This window comes from Rana temporaria, chromosome 12 (assembly GCF_905171775.1).
Source record: "Rana temporaria chromosome 12, aRanTem1.1, whole genome shotgun sequence".
Classification (NCBI taxonomy): Eukaryota; Metazoa; Chordata; class Amphibia; order Anura; family Ranidae; genus Rana; species Rana temporaria.
In genome coordinates, this window is record NC_053500.1 from 143537230 (window position 1) to 143554022 (window position 16793).

Consider the following 16793-nt stretch of genomic DNA (forward strand, 5'->3'; position numbering starts at 1 on the left):
GGATATTGGATGAGGGGTGGGTTGAAGACATGGAGGAAAGGGCCATGGGGGGATATTGGATGAGGGGCGGGTTGAAGACATGGAGGAAAGGGTCATGGGGGGGGGGGGGTATTGGATGAGGGGCGGGTTGAAGACATGGAGGAAAGGGCCATGGGGGGATATTGGATGAGGGGTGGGTAGAGGCTGTGGAGGAAAGGGCCATGGGGGGATATTGGATGAGGGGTGGGTTGAAGACATGGAGAAAAGGGCCATGGGGGGGGGTATTGGATGAGGGGTGGGTTGAAGACATGGAGGAAAGGGTCATGGGGGGGGGGGTATTGGATGAGGGGCGGGTTGAAGACATGGAGGAAAGGGCCATGGGGGGATATTGGATGAGGGGTGGGTTGAAGACATGGAGGAAAGGGCCATGGGGGGGGGGGTATTGGATGAGGGGCGGGTTGAAGACATGGAGGAAAGGGTCATGGGGGGGGGGGGGTATTGGATGAGGGGCGGGTTGAAGACATGGAGGAAAGGGCCATGGGGGGATATTGGATGAGGGGTGGGTAGAGGCTGTGGAGGAAAGGGCCATGGGGGGATATTGGATGAGGGGTGGGTAGAGGCTGTGGAGGAAAGGGCCATGGGGGGATATTGGATGAGGGGTGGGTAGAGGCTGTGGAGGAAAGGGCCATGGGGGGATATTGGATGAGGGGTGGGTAGAGGCTGTGGAGGAAAGGGCCATGGGGGGATATTGGATGAGGGGTGGGTTGAAGACATGGAGGAAAGGGCCATGGGGTTTCAGGATGATGAGGGGCGGGTAGAAGCTGTGGAGGAAAGCCCAGTGGCGGGTCCCCTCAGGGTGATCTGCATGAAGGAAATACTTGGCATTGTCGGTTTTCTGTTTGTAATTCCAATAACTCATCTCTTTTTATTTCTCTTTTAGCCGATTGGCAGCAGCTCATCAATGACACCCTGAAAAGCCTCCATTTGTTCTCCAGCTCCGCCCGACAGAAGATCAAGGTACGTCCCCCTCTCCTTAGATCACAACGCATAGTCACATGTATGTAAAGGGCGTATTATTTTATATCAGTGTACTGCAAGGGAATAACGAAAAAAAAAGCTCAGTCCAAGCAGATACAGTGCCTTAAAAAGTATTCATACCCCTTGACATTTTCCACATGTTGTCATGTTACAGCCAAAAACGTAAATGTATTTTATTGGGATTTTATGTAATAGACAAAGTGTCACATAATTGTGAAGTGGAAGGAAAATAATAATTGTTTTTCAACATTTTTTTTATGAATAAATATGTGAAAAGTGTTGGGGGGGGGGGGGACATTTATATTCAGCCCCCTTTACTCTGACACCCCTAACTATTAATCTAGGGGAACCAATTGCCTTCAGAAGTCACCTAATTAGTAAATAGAGTCCACCTGTGTGTCATTTAATCTCAGTATAAATACAGCTGTTCTGTGAAGCCCTCAGAGGTTTGTTAGAGAACCTTAGTGAACAAACAGCATCATGAAGGCCGAGGAACACACCAGACAGGTCAGGGATAAAGTTGTGGAGAAGTATAAAGCAGGGTTAGGTTATCTAAAAAAATCTCCCAAGCTTTGAAGATCTCGCGGAGCTTCTGTTCAATCCATCATCGGAAAATGGAAAGAGTATGGCACCACTGCAAACCTAACAAGACATGGCCATCCACCTAAACTGACCGGGCCGGGCAAGGAGAGCATTCATCAGAGAAGAGGCCCATGGTAACTCTGGAGGAGCTGCAGAGATCCACAGCTCAGGGGGGAGAATCTGTCCACAGGACAACTATTAGTGGTCTCTCCACAAATCTGCCCTTTATGGAAGAGTGACAAGAAGAAAGACATTGGAGAGAGAAAGACATAAGAAGTCCTGTTTGCAGTTTGTGAGAAGCCATGTGGGGGAGGGGACATAGCAAACATGTGGAAGAAAGTGCTCTGGTCCCATGACACCAAAATTCAACTTTTTGGCCTAAAAACAAAACGCTATGTGTGGGGGAAACTAACACTGCACATCACCCTGAACACACCATCCCCACTGTGAAACATGGTGGTGGCAGCATCATGTGGTGGGGATGCTTTTCTTCAGCAGGGACAGGGAAGCTGGTCAGAGTTGATAGGAAGATGGATGGAGACAAATACAGGACAATCTTAGAAGAAAACCTGTTGGAGTCTGCAAAAGACCTGAGACCGGGGGGGGGGGGGGGTTCACCTTCCAGCAGGACAACGACCCTAAAGTACAGCCAGAGCTACAATGGAATGGTTTAGATCAAAGCCTATTCATGTGTTAGAATGGCCCAGTCACAGTCCAGACCTAAATCCCATTGAGAATCTGTGGCAAGACCTGAAAATTGCTGATCACAGACGCTCTCCATCCAATCTGACAGAACTTGAGATATTTTACAGAGAAGAATGGGGAGAAATGTCCCTCTATAGATGTGCAAAGCTGGTAGAGACACCCCCAAAAAGACTTGTAGAGAAAGGGGGTTCTACAAAGTATTGACTCCGGGGGGCGCCATACAAATGCCCCTCCCCCCCACACTTTTAACATATTTATTTGTATAATTTCCTTCCACTTCACAATTATGTGACACTTTGTGTTGGTCTATCACATAAAATCCATTTATGTTTTTGGATGTAACATGAGAAAATGTGGGAAATTCCAAGGGGTATGAATACTTTTTCAAGGCACTGTAGCTTTTCCTCTGGAATGTTTTCTTTATTTGAAGGTGAGTCTGTGGCCAGTCTGTGGACATTCACATGTTGGAATATTCTTAAGGGGATTGTAAACCTTCGTGTTTTTTCACCTTCGTGTTTTTTCACCTTCGTGTTTTTTCACCTTCGTGTTTTTTCACCTTCGTGTTTTTTCACCTTCGTGTTTTTTCACCTTCATGCATGGATTGATCTTTTTCTATCAGTGATTCTCCATCTCTCTATCTGTGATGTACTAATCCCCGTGTTGTCCGCAGGAAGCGGCGGTGTCGTCTCTCTCCGCCTTATGTAATGAGTTCTATCAGGACCTGGACGGGGAGGTCGATCCAGTCCGGCGAGGTAGGTGATTCACATCAGGGACTCTATTAATGAGAGGAGCCGCAGCTAAGATTAAGCTATGGTAAGGCAATTATCTCGGGGATATGTGGGCCCTGCCCTGTGGTCACACCTACATCTCTATACTAAGAACTGCATTCTGATTGGACGGGACGGCATGTGTCATTTTTTTTATTTTTTCTATTTTGAAAGAGGAAATAAAGCCGCAGGGGACGAAAGTAAAGGGATTGCTGCGTACCGAGCCCCGGAGGTATTTGTAGGTGTCTCTGCTTTAAATTGCACCGCCGGTTTATTACACTTCCTGTCTTGTCACAAGAATAAACTTGTCCACCAACTTCTTCTTCACCGTGTCGCCACGCAAAGGCTGGAAAGACGAGCGCCAAATATAAATGGACTTCGTAATCAGGTGGTCTGATCTGATGTTTAGTTCAAGGGAAACGCCACTATCCTTGTACAATATACAATAAAATAATAATATAGTGTATACAATATAATATATGCTATATACAAAACAATATGTACAATATACAATAACATAATATAGTGTATTCAATATACATTATATGCAAAATACAATACATACAATATATTTTGTATATAATACAATATACAATATAATATATACAATACAATATATACAAAACAATATATGCAATATACAATACTGTACAATCTGTATATAGATCTACTATAAAATACTGTACATTATACAATGTATATACATTATACAATATTACACATATTGTAATTTAACAAATTGACCACCAGAAGATTTACCCCCCTTCCTGACCGGGCCATTTTTATTTATTTTTTACAATACGGCACTGCATCCCTTTAACTGACAATTGCGCGGTCGTGCGACGTTTTACACAAACAAAATTGACGTCCTTTTTTCCCCCACAAATAGAGCTTTTTTTTGGTGGTATATGATCACCTCTGCGGTTTTTATTTTTCGCGCTAATAAACAAAAAACTCTTTTGAAAAAAATATATATATTTTCTACTTTCTGCTTTAAAACATATCCAATAAAAGCTATAAAATCAAATTTCTTCATCAATTTAGGTCAATACGTATTCTACTACATATTTTTTGTAAAAATCTGAATAAAAGTATATTGATTGGTTTAATAAAAACGTTATACCGTCTACAAATTATGGAAAATGTATTTGTTATACTAGTAATGGCGACTTACAGCCGGACTGCGATATTATGGTGGACATTCTGACGCTAACTGGCACTTTTTTTGGGGGGGGGGGGACCAGTGACACCAATATGGTGTGTGTGTGTGTGTGTGTATATATATATTTATATATATATATATATACATATATTATACACACATACATTATATACAAATCCACACGTGTATATACATACACCGCTTATTTACACACAGTATACACAATTGGGCGCGCTGGGAAAGGGGCGGGTACAGTGCTGTTCCCATTGGCTGAGGTGGTAGCAGAGAGGTGGAGCAACTGTAGCCTCTGGATTTAATTTTTTGGCACTACAGAGTTGGCGGCCCTGTTATTAGGGTGTGCCCAGGCACACCCAGCACACCCTCTGTGCACGCCTTTGCTGGCGATGATGTCACTTTTTTATTTTGGGAAAAAGAACAGGAAGGTATTATATGCATACTTTACCTTTCAGCTGTAAAAGCATTCCATATTGTTTGGCATTCAGGATCTGCATTGTGCAAAGACACAATGCACAAACTTGAATAAAAAAAAGAAGTGCAAGTGATACTGTATCTACTGTGATGCTGTGTGTGTGTGTGTGTGTGTGTGTGTGTATGTATGTGTGTGTGTGTGTGTGTGTGTGTGTATGTATATGTGTGTGTGTGTGTGTGTGTATGTATGTATGTATGTATGTGTGTGTGTGTGTGTGTGTGTGTGTGTGTATGTATGTATGTATGTATGTGTGTGTGTGTGTGTGTGTGTGTGTATGTATGTATGTATGTATGTGTGTGTGTGTGTGTGTGTGTATGTGTATGTATGTATGTATGTGTATATATATATATATATATATATATATATATATATATATATATATATATATATATATAGTAATACTTGTAGTAATATTTCTGTGCCTGATCTCCGAACCTGTACTGTTTACTGCAAGTGCTGATTTATATCCGCTTGCAGTGCCTGATAGTGGCCAGCAGAGGGCAGGCTGTTTCCAGTATGACTGAAGAACGCAGTGATGTCATCTACTTGTGTTCATTATTAAAATATTCCTGGTTAGATTTCTTGCTGATTTTAAAATCAAAAAATTCACAGATTTAGTATAAAATAATTCCTAGTATCTCTAGCCAACACGTATTTCGCTACACAGTGTTCGTGGTGGAAGATCTCGAGGTGTTTTTATTTTTGCGCAGAAGGCTGGAAACTGCCATTGTGATCCCTATTTGCTCAGTCTAAAGTTTCTATTTAGACGTGTGTGTTTTCGTGTTTTTTTTTTTTTTTGGGGCATTCGTTATGATCGCAATTCGTAAATTTGAAAATTCGAAAATAAGAAAAAGTCTAAAAATTCGAAAGAATAACTAACTAATAAATTATAGGTAGTGGAATTTTCTTTCAAGTTTGGCCGTTGGTGATTGTAACTATTACAAATGTATCCGAAGTTACGAATTATCTGAAATAACGAATAATGATTTAAAGAATACAAGTCCTTAGTCCCTTTCTCTGACTCTATTTAGGCCCCTGATATTTCATCAACGCTCCTCCTCCCTCTCCCTCCTCTTCCTCCTCCTCCTCCCTCACCTCCTCCTCTCCCCCTCCTCCCTCTCCTCATCCCCTCTCCCCCTCCTCCCTCTCCTCATCCCCTCTCCCCCTCCTCCCTCTCTCTCCTGTCCTCCTTCCCCCTCCCCCCTCCTCCACTCTTCTCCTCCCTCTCCCTCCTCCTTCCTTCCTTCCTTCCTTCCTTCCTTCCTTCCTTCCTTCCTTCCTTCCTTCCTTCCTTCCTCCCTCCCTCCCTCCCTCCCTCTCCTCCTCCACTCCCCTTCTCCTCCCTCTCCCTCTCCCTCCTCCCTCTCCCTCTCCTCCTCCACTCCCCTTCTCCTCCTCCCTCTCCCTCCTTCTCCCCTTCTCCCTCTCCTCCCTCTCCCTCCTTCTCCCCTTCTCCCTCTCCTCCCTCTCCCTTCCTCCTCCCTCTGCCTTCCCCTCCTCCTCCACTCCCTCTCCCCCATCCTCCTCCCTCCTTCTCCCTCCCTCCCCCCCCTCCTCCCTTTTTCTTTACACATCTCCTGGCCATACATTGCCATTGAAAGTAATGAGGTGATCAATCGTCAGGCGGGGTATATAGAGTTTGCATGTTAAAGGTGTTGTAAAGGTACAATTTTTTTTTCTTAAATCTCTTCCTTTCCCTTAGTGCAGTCCTCCTTCACTTACCTCATCCTTCCATTTTGCTTTTAAATGTCCTTATTTCTTCTGAGAAATCCTCACTTCCTGTTCTTCTGTCTGTAACTCCACACAGTAATGCGAGGCTTTCTCCCTGGTGTGGAGTGTTGTGCTCGCCCCCTCCCTTGGACTACAGGAGTGTCAGGGCGCTCTCTACATTGCAGATAGAGAAAGGAGCTGTGTGTTAGTGGGCGTCCTGACTCTCCTGTAGTCCAAGGGAGGGGGCGAGCACGACACTCCACACCAGGGAGAAAGCCTTGCATTACTGTGTGGAGTTACAGACAGAAGAACAGAAAGTGAGGATTTCTCAGAAGAAATGAGGACTTTTAAAAGCAAAATGGAAGGATGAGGTAAGTGAAGGAGGACTGCACTAAGGTAAGGGAAGATATTTAGGGGAAAAATTGTACCTTTACAACCCCTTTTAAAGGAGCATCATATCTCGTGGTGTCGGTATCTTTACTATGGTAGGTGGTATTTCTGTATGATCAGTGGGGTAATCTCCAGATCTTTTGCACACAGATGACATAGTGGAATTTTACATCGGGCAGCTCCAGAACTCGGTGGAGACGACTCGCTGCGGATTCTCCTTGGCATTGGGTGCCCTGCCACGGTTCATGCTGAAGGGCAAGCTTCAACAGGTATGAGCGATCACCGCCAGGGGGCCCCCGGGACTGGTGACTTGCCAGGACCTTCTGTCACCTCTCTGATGATATAGAAACTCTGACTCTGCACTAATTATCTGCATGCAAATAAGATATTAATACAAGTCATACGATATCCGCACATTTCCTGCCGTCTCACCAACACAGAGAGAGGCATTCTATAGGGGGAAAGCCCCGGAGCTTATCATTATCATGGACTGCTCACCACCAAATATGATCTGCTATCTGTGTGTCAGGCCTGAGCGGTCATTCTTCTCACTGATCACCAATGTAAGGGACATTCTTCCCACTGATCACCAATGTAAGGGACATTCTTCTCACTGATCACCAATGTAAGGAACATTCTTCCCACTGATCACCAATGTAAGGAACATTCTTCCCACTGATCACCAATGTAAGGGACATTCTTCTCACTGATCACCAATGTAAGGAACATTCTTCCCACTGATCACCAATGTAAGGGACATTCTTCCCACTGATCACCAATGTAAGGAACATTCTTCTCACTGATCACCAATGTAAGGGACATTCTTCCCACTGATCACCAATGTAAGGGACATTCTTCCCACTGATCACCAATGTAAGGAACATTCTTCTCACTGATCACCAATGTAAGGGACATTCTTCCCACTGATCACCAATGTAAGGGACATTCTTCCCACTGATCACCAATGTAAGGGACATTCTTCCCACTGATCACCAATGTAAGGGACATTCTTCTCACTGATCACCAATGTAAGGGACATTCTTCCCACTGATCACCAATGTAAGGGACATTCTTCCCACTGATCACCAATGTAAGGGACATTCTTCTCACTGATCACCAATGTAAGGGACATTCTTCCCACTGATCACCAATGTAAGGGACATTCTTCCCACTGATCACCAATGTAAGGAACATTCTTCTTACTGATCACCAATGTAAGGAACATTCTTCCCACTGATCACCAATGTAAGGAACATTCTTCCCACTGATCACCAATGTAAGGGACATTCTTCTCACTGATCACCAATGTAAGGGACATTCTTCTCACTGATCACCAATGTAAGGGACATTCTTCTCACTGATCACCAATGTAAGGAACATTCTTCCCACTGATCACCAATGTAAGGGACATTCTTCTCACTGATCACCAATGTAAGGGACATTCTTCCCACTGATCACCAATGTAAGGGACATTCTTCTCACTGATCACCAATGTAAGGGACATTATTCCCACTGATCACCAATGTAAGGAACATTCTTCTCACTGATCACCAATGTAAGGGACATTCTTCCCACTGATCACCAATGTAAGGAACATTCTTCTCACTGATCACCAATGTAAGGAACATTCTTCCCACTGATCACCAATGTAAGGGACATTCTTCTCACTGATCACCAATGTAAGGAGCATTTTTCCTGCTGACTCTCGATATATTGTTTTTTTAGAAGACCTGAATATCATTTAAAGTGTTTGTAAGAAATAATGAAGTCTCCTGTGGATGGTTGTAGATGGGTGTAGGTGGGTGTAGATGGTTGTAGGCGGTTGTAGGTGGGTGTAGATGGTTGTAGATGGTTGTAGGTGGTTGTAGGTGGGTGTAGATGGGTGTAGGTGGGTGTAGGTGGGTGTATGTGGGTGTAGGCGGTTGTGGGTGGTTGTAGGCGCTTGTAGGTGGTTGTAGGACGGGTGATTTGTGTGATTACAGACCAGCTGTGGATAGCAGAATATTTAATCTCAGATCTTTGTTCTGTTTGTCTGGAAGGTCCTGGAAGGCCTGCGGAAGGTCACCTGCATCTCTCCGAAAGACGTCGCCTTTGCTGAAGCCAGAAGAGACGCCCTGAAGGCCATCTATATGTATGTCATTTATTCTGCTAGATGTTTTATCGTAAAAGATATATATTTTTTATCCCCGGCAGGTATGTTTTGTTGTTATGAAGATTGGATGGATATGGAAATGTGATGTGCCTGCAGGTACAATGATTCTATGATCTTCTCTCTGTCGGTCTTTGTGCTGTATGGACATTTTTATTACATGATGGGATGTTTGTTCCCCTTTATTTCTCCTCCGGCATTTTTTTTAGCCTTCCCCCGTAATGTGCGGTGCAACAAACCTGGCCATACATCAGACGGAGGGGGAACTTGCTTAGTCGCAGATTTCTTAATCGCTTTTCTTTGTGAAACTGGACAAATCCGCCACAGAGACGTCTGACGTGATTGGGGGAGTTTACAGCGAAGCTGCCATGAGTCCTTCGAAGTGATTTGATTGGCACGTGAGAAGAACATCACTAAAAGACGTTGAGAGATCGGGAAGACCTTCAACGAGTTCAACCAATTTAGCAACTTGTGCATGGTGATCATCGGAGAACAATCGCGCCTTCTGCTCAAAACACCTCGAACGACTCATTACGGCGTCAATCGAACATATTCACCAGCCCAACATGGATAGTCCAATCACGTCCAAAAAGAAAAATTGCATAACAAAGCGCCGCCCTGTAGACTTGCTGAATTGTGTCAAACGTCTCTGTGGCAGGTTTGTCCAGTTTCACAAAGAAAAGCTTTGCCAACTTGCTGTCCATGATGAAATCGCAGAGGTGGTAACGCTGGTGGTCAGAATAGCACCAGTTGCACAGCTCCCGATGTACGCAGGATGATGTCTTTTGATGCACCGACTTAAAGGAGAAGTCCAGCCTGAGCTTCTTTGGCTTCTCCTATGGATCACAGGTGTGCAAATCACTCCTGTGACCCGTTTTCAGCAAAGAGCGGGCTGAAGTTCGCTCTCTGCTGATGTCACAGGAATCGGTCCAGGCTCCGCATCATCACAACAATAAAGTCTGGATCCGCCAGGTGCCTGGACTGATACCCGTCTCAGCCTCTGAGACGGCCGCTCCGCCCCTCTGCAGCTCAGCGCTCCAGTGAGCGTGGAGGAGCAGAGAGGAGAGCTGGGGACTGACAGGCAGCAGCTCTCTGCTCGGGTATAGAAAGAGAAACACCCGCCGCTGCAGGTGAGACCAGGAAGCCTAATGATCCAGTAGGTGCTCACCTCGGCACACAATGAAATTAAAAGAAATGGCCGCACACCACAATCAAAGTCCTTTTTATTTGGACATCCCAAAAAAAACGACAGGAATCAGAATGCTGGGTAGACGCGTTTCACACACTTCACGTGTGCTTAATAATTAGGTAATGACTAAGCACACGTGAAATGTACGAAACGCGACAATTTTGAATATATGTATATGTGTGTGTATATATATATATATTACTTTCTGCTATAATACGTATTATAAAAAAATAAATTAAAAAATTCTTCATCAATTTAGGCCAATATGTATTCTGCTACATAATTTTGGTAAAAAAAATCCCAATCGGTGTATATTGATTGTTTTGTGTAAAAGTTATCGCATCTTCAAAGTACGGGATGGATTTATGTAATTTTATGCCTGGGTGGAGATTCTTGCCTTTTTTTGGCCTGAAGGTGGCAGCATAACCAAGGGGTCATGAATACGAAGTCATATGTGTCCCATGATGTACTTCACAAGTAAACCAAAAATGCAAATTTTCACATCCTAACCAGGAAACGTTTTCTCCAACATACATATACCGACTCTTCTCTTCCAGGGTCTGTCAGAGTGTGGGGGTCAGCTCTGATGGCTCACAGAACGACGTATTGTGTAAAGACAACCTTCCCCTCGTCTACAACACGCTATTGGACAGCATGAATGACTACACCACCGACAGCCGGGGGGATGTGGGAGCAAGGTAAGAGAAGATCTTTATTGCAATTCTTCGGGTACATAATCACGTGAATAGGAGGGCTGACTCCATATTAACAATTTATAAGAAATGAAATGTCTATCTCCTTGTTGTCACATCTATTACATCCTTTCAGAGTTTTTAAGAACTGAAAATGTTTGAGTTACAAGTTTATCTTTAGGGGAGCGCAACTATAGATCATGTGGTCCCATAGCAAAATGTTAACGCCCCCCCCCCCCGATCTCCCTATAAAAACTCCTTATGTCCAGGGGCTTTGCAGATCTACTCCCCCTAAAATGCTGCATTGCCAAGTCAGTCAGGGCTGGGTCTAGGGGGGTGTTGTGCCCCACCCCCTAGGTCTCTGAGAGTGCATCCACTCATCCATGAGCCAGTCTGATGGAGACACCTGATGTAAGGGGGCACTCTGGTGGGGACACTGATGTAAGGGGGCACTCTGGTGGGGACACTGATGTAAGGGGGCACTCTGGTGGGGACACTGATGTAAGGGGGCACTCTGGTGGAGACACTGATGTAAGGGGGCACTCTGATGGAGACACTGATGTAAGGGGGCACTCTGATGGAGACACTGATGTAAGGGGGCACTCTGATGGAGACACTGATGTAAGGGGGCACTCTGATGGAGACACTGATGTAAGGGGGCACTCTGATGGAGACACTGATGTAAGGGGGCACTCTGATGGAGACACTCATGTAAGGGGGCACTCTGGCACTCTGATGGAGACATTGATGTAAGGGGGCACGCTGATGGAGACACTGATGTAAGGGGGCACGCTGATGGAGACACTGATGTAAGGGGGCACACTGGTGGGGACACTGATGTAAGGGGGCAATCTGGTGGGGACACTGATGTAAGGGGGCACACTGGTGGGGACACTCATGTAAGGGGGCATGCTGATGGAGACATTGATGTAAGGGGGCACGCTGATGGAGACACTGATGTAAGGGGGCACGCTGATGGAGACACTGATGTAAGGGGGCACTGATGTTAGGGGACACTGATGGAGACTGATGGGGATTCCTGATGTAAGGGGGCACTCTGATGGGGATTCCTTATGTAAGGGGGCACTCTGATGGGGATTCCTGATGTAAGGGGGCACGCTGATGGGGATTCCTGATGTAAGGGGGCACTCTGATGGGGATTCCTGATGTAAGGGGGCACTCTGATGGGGATTCTCCCACCTGCAGACTCTGATGAATCTTAAGTACAGCTGTCAGGAAATTGCTCCACCAAAGTCCATCTCACAGTCATAGAGGGGGAAGGGATGTTGGCAGTAGCATAGGGCAGCGGCGGAGGGACTCTGGAGGTTTCTAAGCCCTGAAGCAAACAATGATGCAGGCAAATTACAAATGTTGGACTCAAATGGACTTTTCACCTTTCATGGTGCCAACTGGGGCCCCTCTCTGCTCAGGGCCCTATAGGGAAGAACGTCTGCCTCCTGACATATTGTCCTATTCACAAACCTCACCTCCTGTCCTGGAACTCATGAACATGCTTTCTGCCTGAAATTACAGGGAGAGGCAGCGGCACTGCGCTCAGCTGTACAACAAATCTCACTACATTGTGAGGTATCTGAAATCCTTCTCCTTTCTCACGTATTTTAGTTTCTGTAGCATTTCAGTGTGAGAAATCTCAGCGTATCCGCTGGGAAAACAAAATGCCTTTCCATCGTATTTCTGGGGAATAGTGAATAAGCCTCATGTCATTTCTTTGATGTCCTGAGATTTTATCTTCTTCAGAGACCCCACAGTGCCCCGGCATTTGTTGGTGCTTTGCATACTTCTATTTAGCCACAAGAGGGCAGCATTGCACAGTGTACATATATTGTATGTTTACTGCAACCAAGATTTGATGTTCCCCAATCCCTATCAGTCCAACAAGTCTTTCAAATGGTGTATGAGCAGGCGGGGAAAACTGGTGCAAAGTTTATTAAGTTCTTTTTAAAATGATCAGTTATTCTTTGGGATTTAATTCCACTGGCAGAACGAGGCTGTGCATGTTTTGTGGGTTTTGTGTCATCACTGCAGTCAGGACAGAGCCATGCAAACCATTCTTTTATATCCTCCTGGACTGTTCAGTATATTCACAGAATACATGTAAAGAGGCATCTGTGCAGCATGGATACAGATCTTTCAGGCTTGATAAAACCCTCATCAGTGCAGGATGTACACACTACGGGCAAATCCAATCCAAAACTCCCCCCCACCCCCCCCCAAAAAACGCTCACAAATGCGACGCTCGGGTGTGAATGCAGACTCAAAGTCTTAGGGGATGATTTACTAAAGGAAAATCCACTTTGCTCTACAAGTGCACTTGGAAGTGCAGTCGCTGTAGATCCGAGGCTGACGTTAGAAGCTGATTGGCTCCCCTGCAGAGCTGCACCAGATTTGACTCTCTCCAGTGTTGGTAAATCTCCCCCATTGTCAGTCCTTATAGATTTTTTTAAGAGAGAACTTGCGGGTTTCCTCTGGTCTGTATTGTAGTGTAAGAGCTGCTAAAACTACATTTTACTTCTTTGGAATGCTTCCCCAGGGCAGATGTCTAGGTGGCGGAATGCCGCAGAACTGGGCACATGGGCTGCGTGGCGGTGGCACACCTTCGGCGTGCTGTGAGGACGGAGGAATGGGGCGGAGACATCGTCATTACAAAACCCAATCTTTTGTTTTCAGAAATAGACATTTGTTTTCTCAGTCCTCCTGACTTATTAAAAATAGGCGACGACAAAAGAGGCCGCTGCTCCTTTATGAACCACTTCAGCTCTGGAAGATTTACCCCCCTTCCTGACCAGGCCACTGCGTTATTTTAACTGACAATTGCGTGGTCGTGCGAAAGGTGTACAAAAATATAATTTGTAACATTTTTTCCCGCAGATAGAGCTTTCTTTTGGTGATATTTGATCACCGCTTCGGTTTTTATTTTTTGCGCTGAAAACAAAAAACAACCGACAGTAAAAAAAACTTTTTTTTTTTTTTTAATTATAAAATATATATATGTGTGTGTGTGTATATATATAACGTCCAGAAAAAAATGAAAAAATCTAATTTCTTTACCAATTTAGGCCAATATGTATTCTGCTACATATTTTTTTGGTTAAAGATATTTTTTATTGAATTTTTTTTTTTTTTTTTTACTAGTAATGGTGGCAATCAGCAACTTATAGCGGGCCCTGCTGGACCCCTCCCACAGCTCTGCTTTCTCCTTGTGCAGGATGACTGGTCTTGTCTCCGCCCCCTCCTGTAGTTTTCTGTAGTGGGCGGAGCCTGCAGGCGCCCGTGATGTTTTCTGTAGTGGGCGGAGTCTGCTGGGGCTCATGATGATGTTTTCTGTAGTGGGTAGGGCCTGCGGGGGCCTGTGATGTTTTCTGTAGTGGGCGGAGCCTGCTGGGGCCCGTGATGATGATTTCTGTAGTGGGTGGGGCCTGCTGGGGCCCGTGATGATGTTTTCTGTAGTGGGTGGGGCCTGCGGGGGCCCATGATGTTACTGCTACTTTCACAACATGATATCTGGGTTTTAAAAATCATTTGTGCAAACAAGGGAATGTATTTATTTAAATGGCATTTTTTGTGCCGGGAGTGCAGCTTTCAAAATGCCGCTCTGGCCACACATGAGATGACGGCTGTGCGATGCACAAGAAACCAATACAAATGTAATGATAAATGTGTTTTGCTTTTTTATATTTTTCATTTATTTATTGATTTTGGTTTATTTATTTTTAATAATTAGACCTCTTGATGAATAAATGTTTTCAGGGTGCGAGAAGCCGCTATGGGCAGCCTGATGGACGTCACTTTATTACTGGTGGGAAGTGAGCCGGACCTCCTAGAAGAAGACTTGTAAGTTATAGAACATTGGTGTATGTGATGACCGGGAACACCGACTCCCGGACATGCACACTGGATCCCCACGTGGGACAACCCCACTCTAAGAGACGGGACCACAGTGTCCATGTTTGGAACAATAGAGTTTTATGAAAATGGCGACATCATCAGCGTTCCGTCTTTTTCTGTTGGGTTTTTATTGCAGCCTTTGTCCCCACTGGGGAGATGCAACCTATTTGCTTGTACTGGTGACCATTAAATGTACAGTTGTCACCAGTGTAGGAGGTAAAGGGGAAGAGAGGAAAATCTTTCTTTCTCTTCCGTTCATGGACGGACACAGCAGCCTTTGACTGTAGGGTTATATCCGCTTCCTGGAAGGAAGCGGATATAACCCTACAGTCAAAGGCTGCTGTGTCCGTCCATGAACTTAGAGAAATGGATTTTACGGTGAGTACAAAAATCCTATTATTGGGGACATAGCAGAAAAAAAAAAGCTTTTTTAACCATTTTCTACTCTTTTCAAAATTCAATGAAGCAGAACCCATTTTTTTTTTTTTTAACTTCTTTGGTTCTCACATCTTGGACCAGAGCAATTTTCAAACTTCTGCTATGAGACTGTTTATTCGGCGATAATTTTGTCATAAAGATAACAACGTAATAAATATATTGTTTTGTGTTTGTTTTTTAAGGACAAAAAGGTCTTTCTGTTTGTGAAAAATTGTTGCAGGACAATATTCACAATCTTTAGACCATTAACCGTAATAAAACTAAACAAAAGGCACTTTTTCTTTTTTGAGCAATGTTGGTTTAAAAATAAATAGTGTTCATGCACTAAAAAAGTGCGCAGTTTATGAAGTAAATTTTATGTTTTTTTTTTTTCAGTGTGATGCGTTTAAATATATGTAAAAGGTGGATAAATAATAAAGAACAAAGCAAATAAAAACAAAGAAAAGTAAACATTTTTGTTAATAAAATAGAAAAAAAATATCCCCTGGAAAATTATAATTGAATGGAGAAGGAGAATAATTAGGGATGATTAAAGTAAACTTAGGGCCCTTTCACACCTGCGGACCGTATGTCCGTTTTTCATCCATCCGTTTTCGGATAAAATACGGACATAAGTGTATCCCTATGAGATTGCAGATGTCAGCGGACCCGCTATGGTCTGTTTCTGCAGACGGAGGAAAATCCTATTTTTCCATCCGTCATCGGATCGGATGAACACGGACAGACGGTCCGTGTTTATCCGATTACCCCCCCCCCCCCCCCAACCCATAGAGGAGAGCGGAGATCTGTCATCTACCAGCTCAGCGGGGATCAACGGAGCAATCCCCGCTGAGCAAGCAGATGATAAAGGTACGGATCCTCACGGGATTTGTACATGTGAAAGGGCCCTAAGGGTTAATACGGGGTTCAACAGAGGAACATTTAATTTAAAAAAAAAGCTACCTTTTTAAAAAAATTTACTTGTCAGGTTGCTTTAACTGACTTCATCTGCAAATCAAAGTTCATCCCGTTGCTCTGTAGATGAATAAACAGAAAGATACAAAATGAAACAATGTTTTATTGTATCTTTCTGTATTCGGGTGCTGAGCAATGTTTGATAAACATGGCCAGACTGCTTATTTTTATTTATGCAGCTGTGATTCATCAGAGCTGGATTGCCATGTACTCGGACAGGGAGGATCCCAGCAGAAGGACTGGAAGTACTAGACACGCCCTGTGTACAATGGATTTTTTTGGGTGTGTTTAGCACTAATGATGAGCTTGGGCGTGTTTGGAACCCGCACGTGCAAATCCTGCCAGGAAGTCGGCACTGCGCTGCGCTAATCACGGGCAGTGAGACATTTTCCTGAGCCACAGTGGCAGAGATCGAGAAATGTCTCACTGCCTGTGATTAGCGCTGAGCAGTGCCGACTTCCTGGCGGGATTTGCACGTGTGGGTTTCAAACACGCCTGAACCCATCCTTATTTAGCACACCCAGAGTCTGCAACTGATTAATGCCACCTACTCCTGCAACTGCCTCCTGCAGTATTCCTCTCCTTACCTCGGTGGTCCTGCAGAGAACATCGTTGATATCCTGTTGTACCATAAGATTACTA

General features: G+C 44.5%; 1 protein-coding gene across 2 annotated transcripts in view; it reads left to right on the top strand.

The window, feature by feature from the left end:
* The window catches only part of TBCD (tubulin folding cofactor D), a 205591-nt gene that overhangs the window by 161311 nt on the left and 27487 nt on the right, over nucleotides 1-16793 (top strand). For both annotated transcript variants that reach the window (XM_040331075.1, XM_040331073.1), the window contains exons 26-31: nucleotides 920-996; nucleotides 2975-3056; nucleotides 6974-7092; nucleotides 8863-8954; nucleotides 10719-10859; nucleotides 14622-14705. In XM_040331075.1, the coding sequence (XP_040187009.1) occupies nucleotides 920-996; nucleotides 2975-3056; nucleotides 6974-7092; nucleotides 8863-8954; nucleotides 10719-10859; nucleotides 14622-14705 (595 nt within the window). The remainder of the gene's footprint in view (nucleotides 1-919; nucleotides 997-2974; nucleotides 3057-6973; nucleotides 7093-8862; nucleotides 8955-10718; nucleotides 10860-14621; nucleotides 14706-16793) is intronic.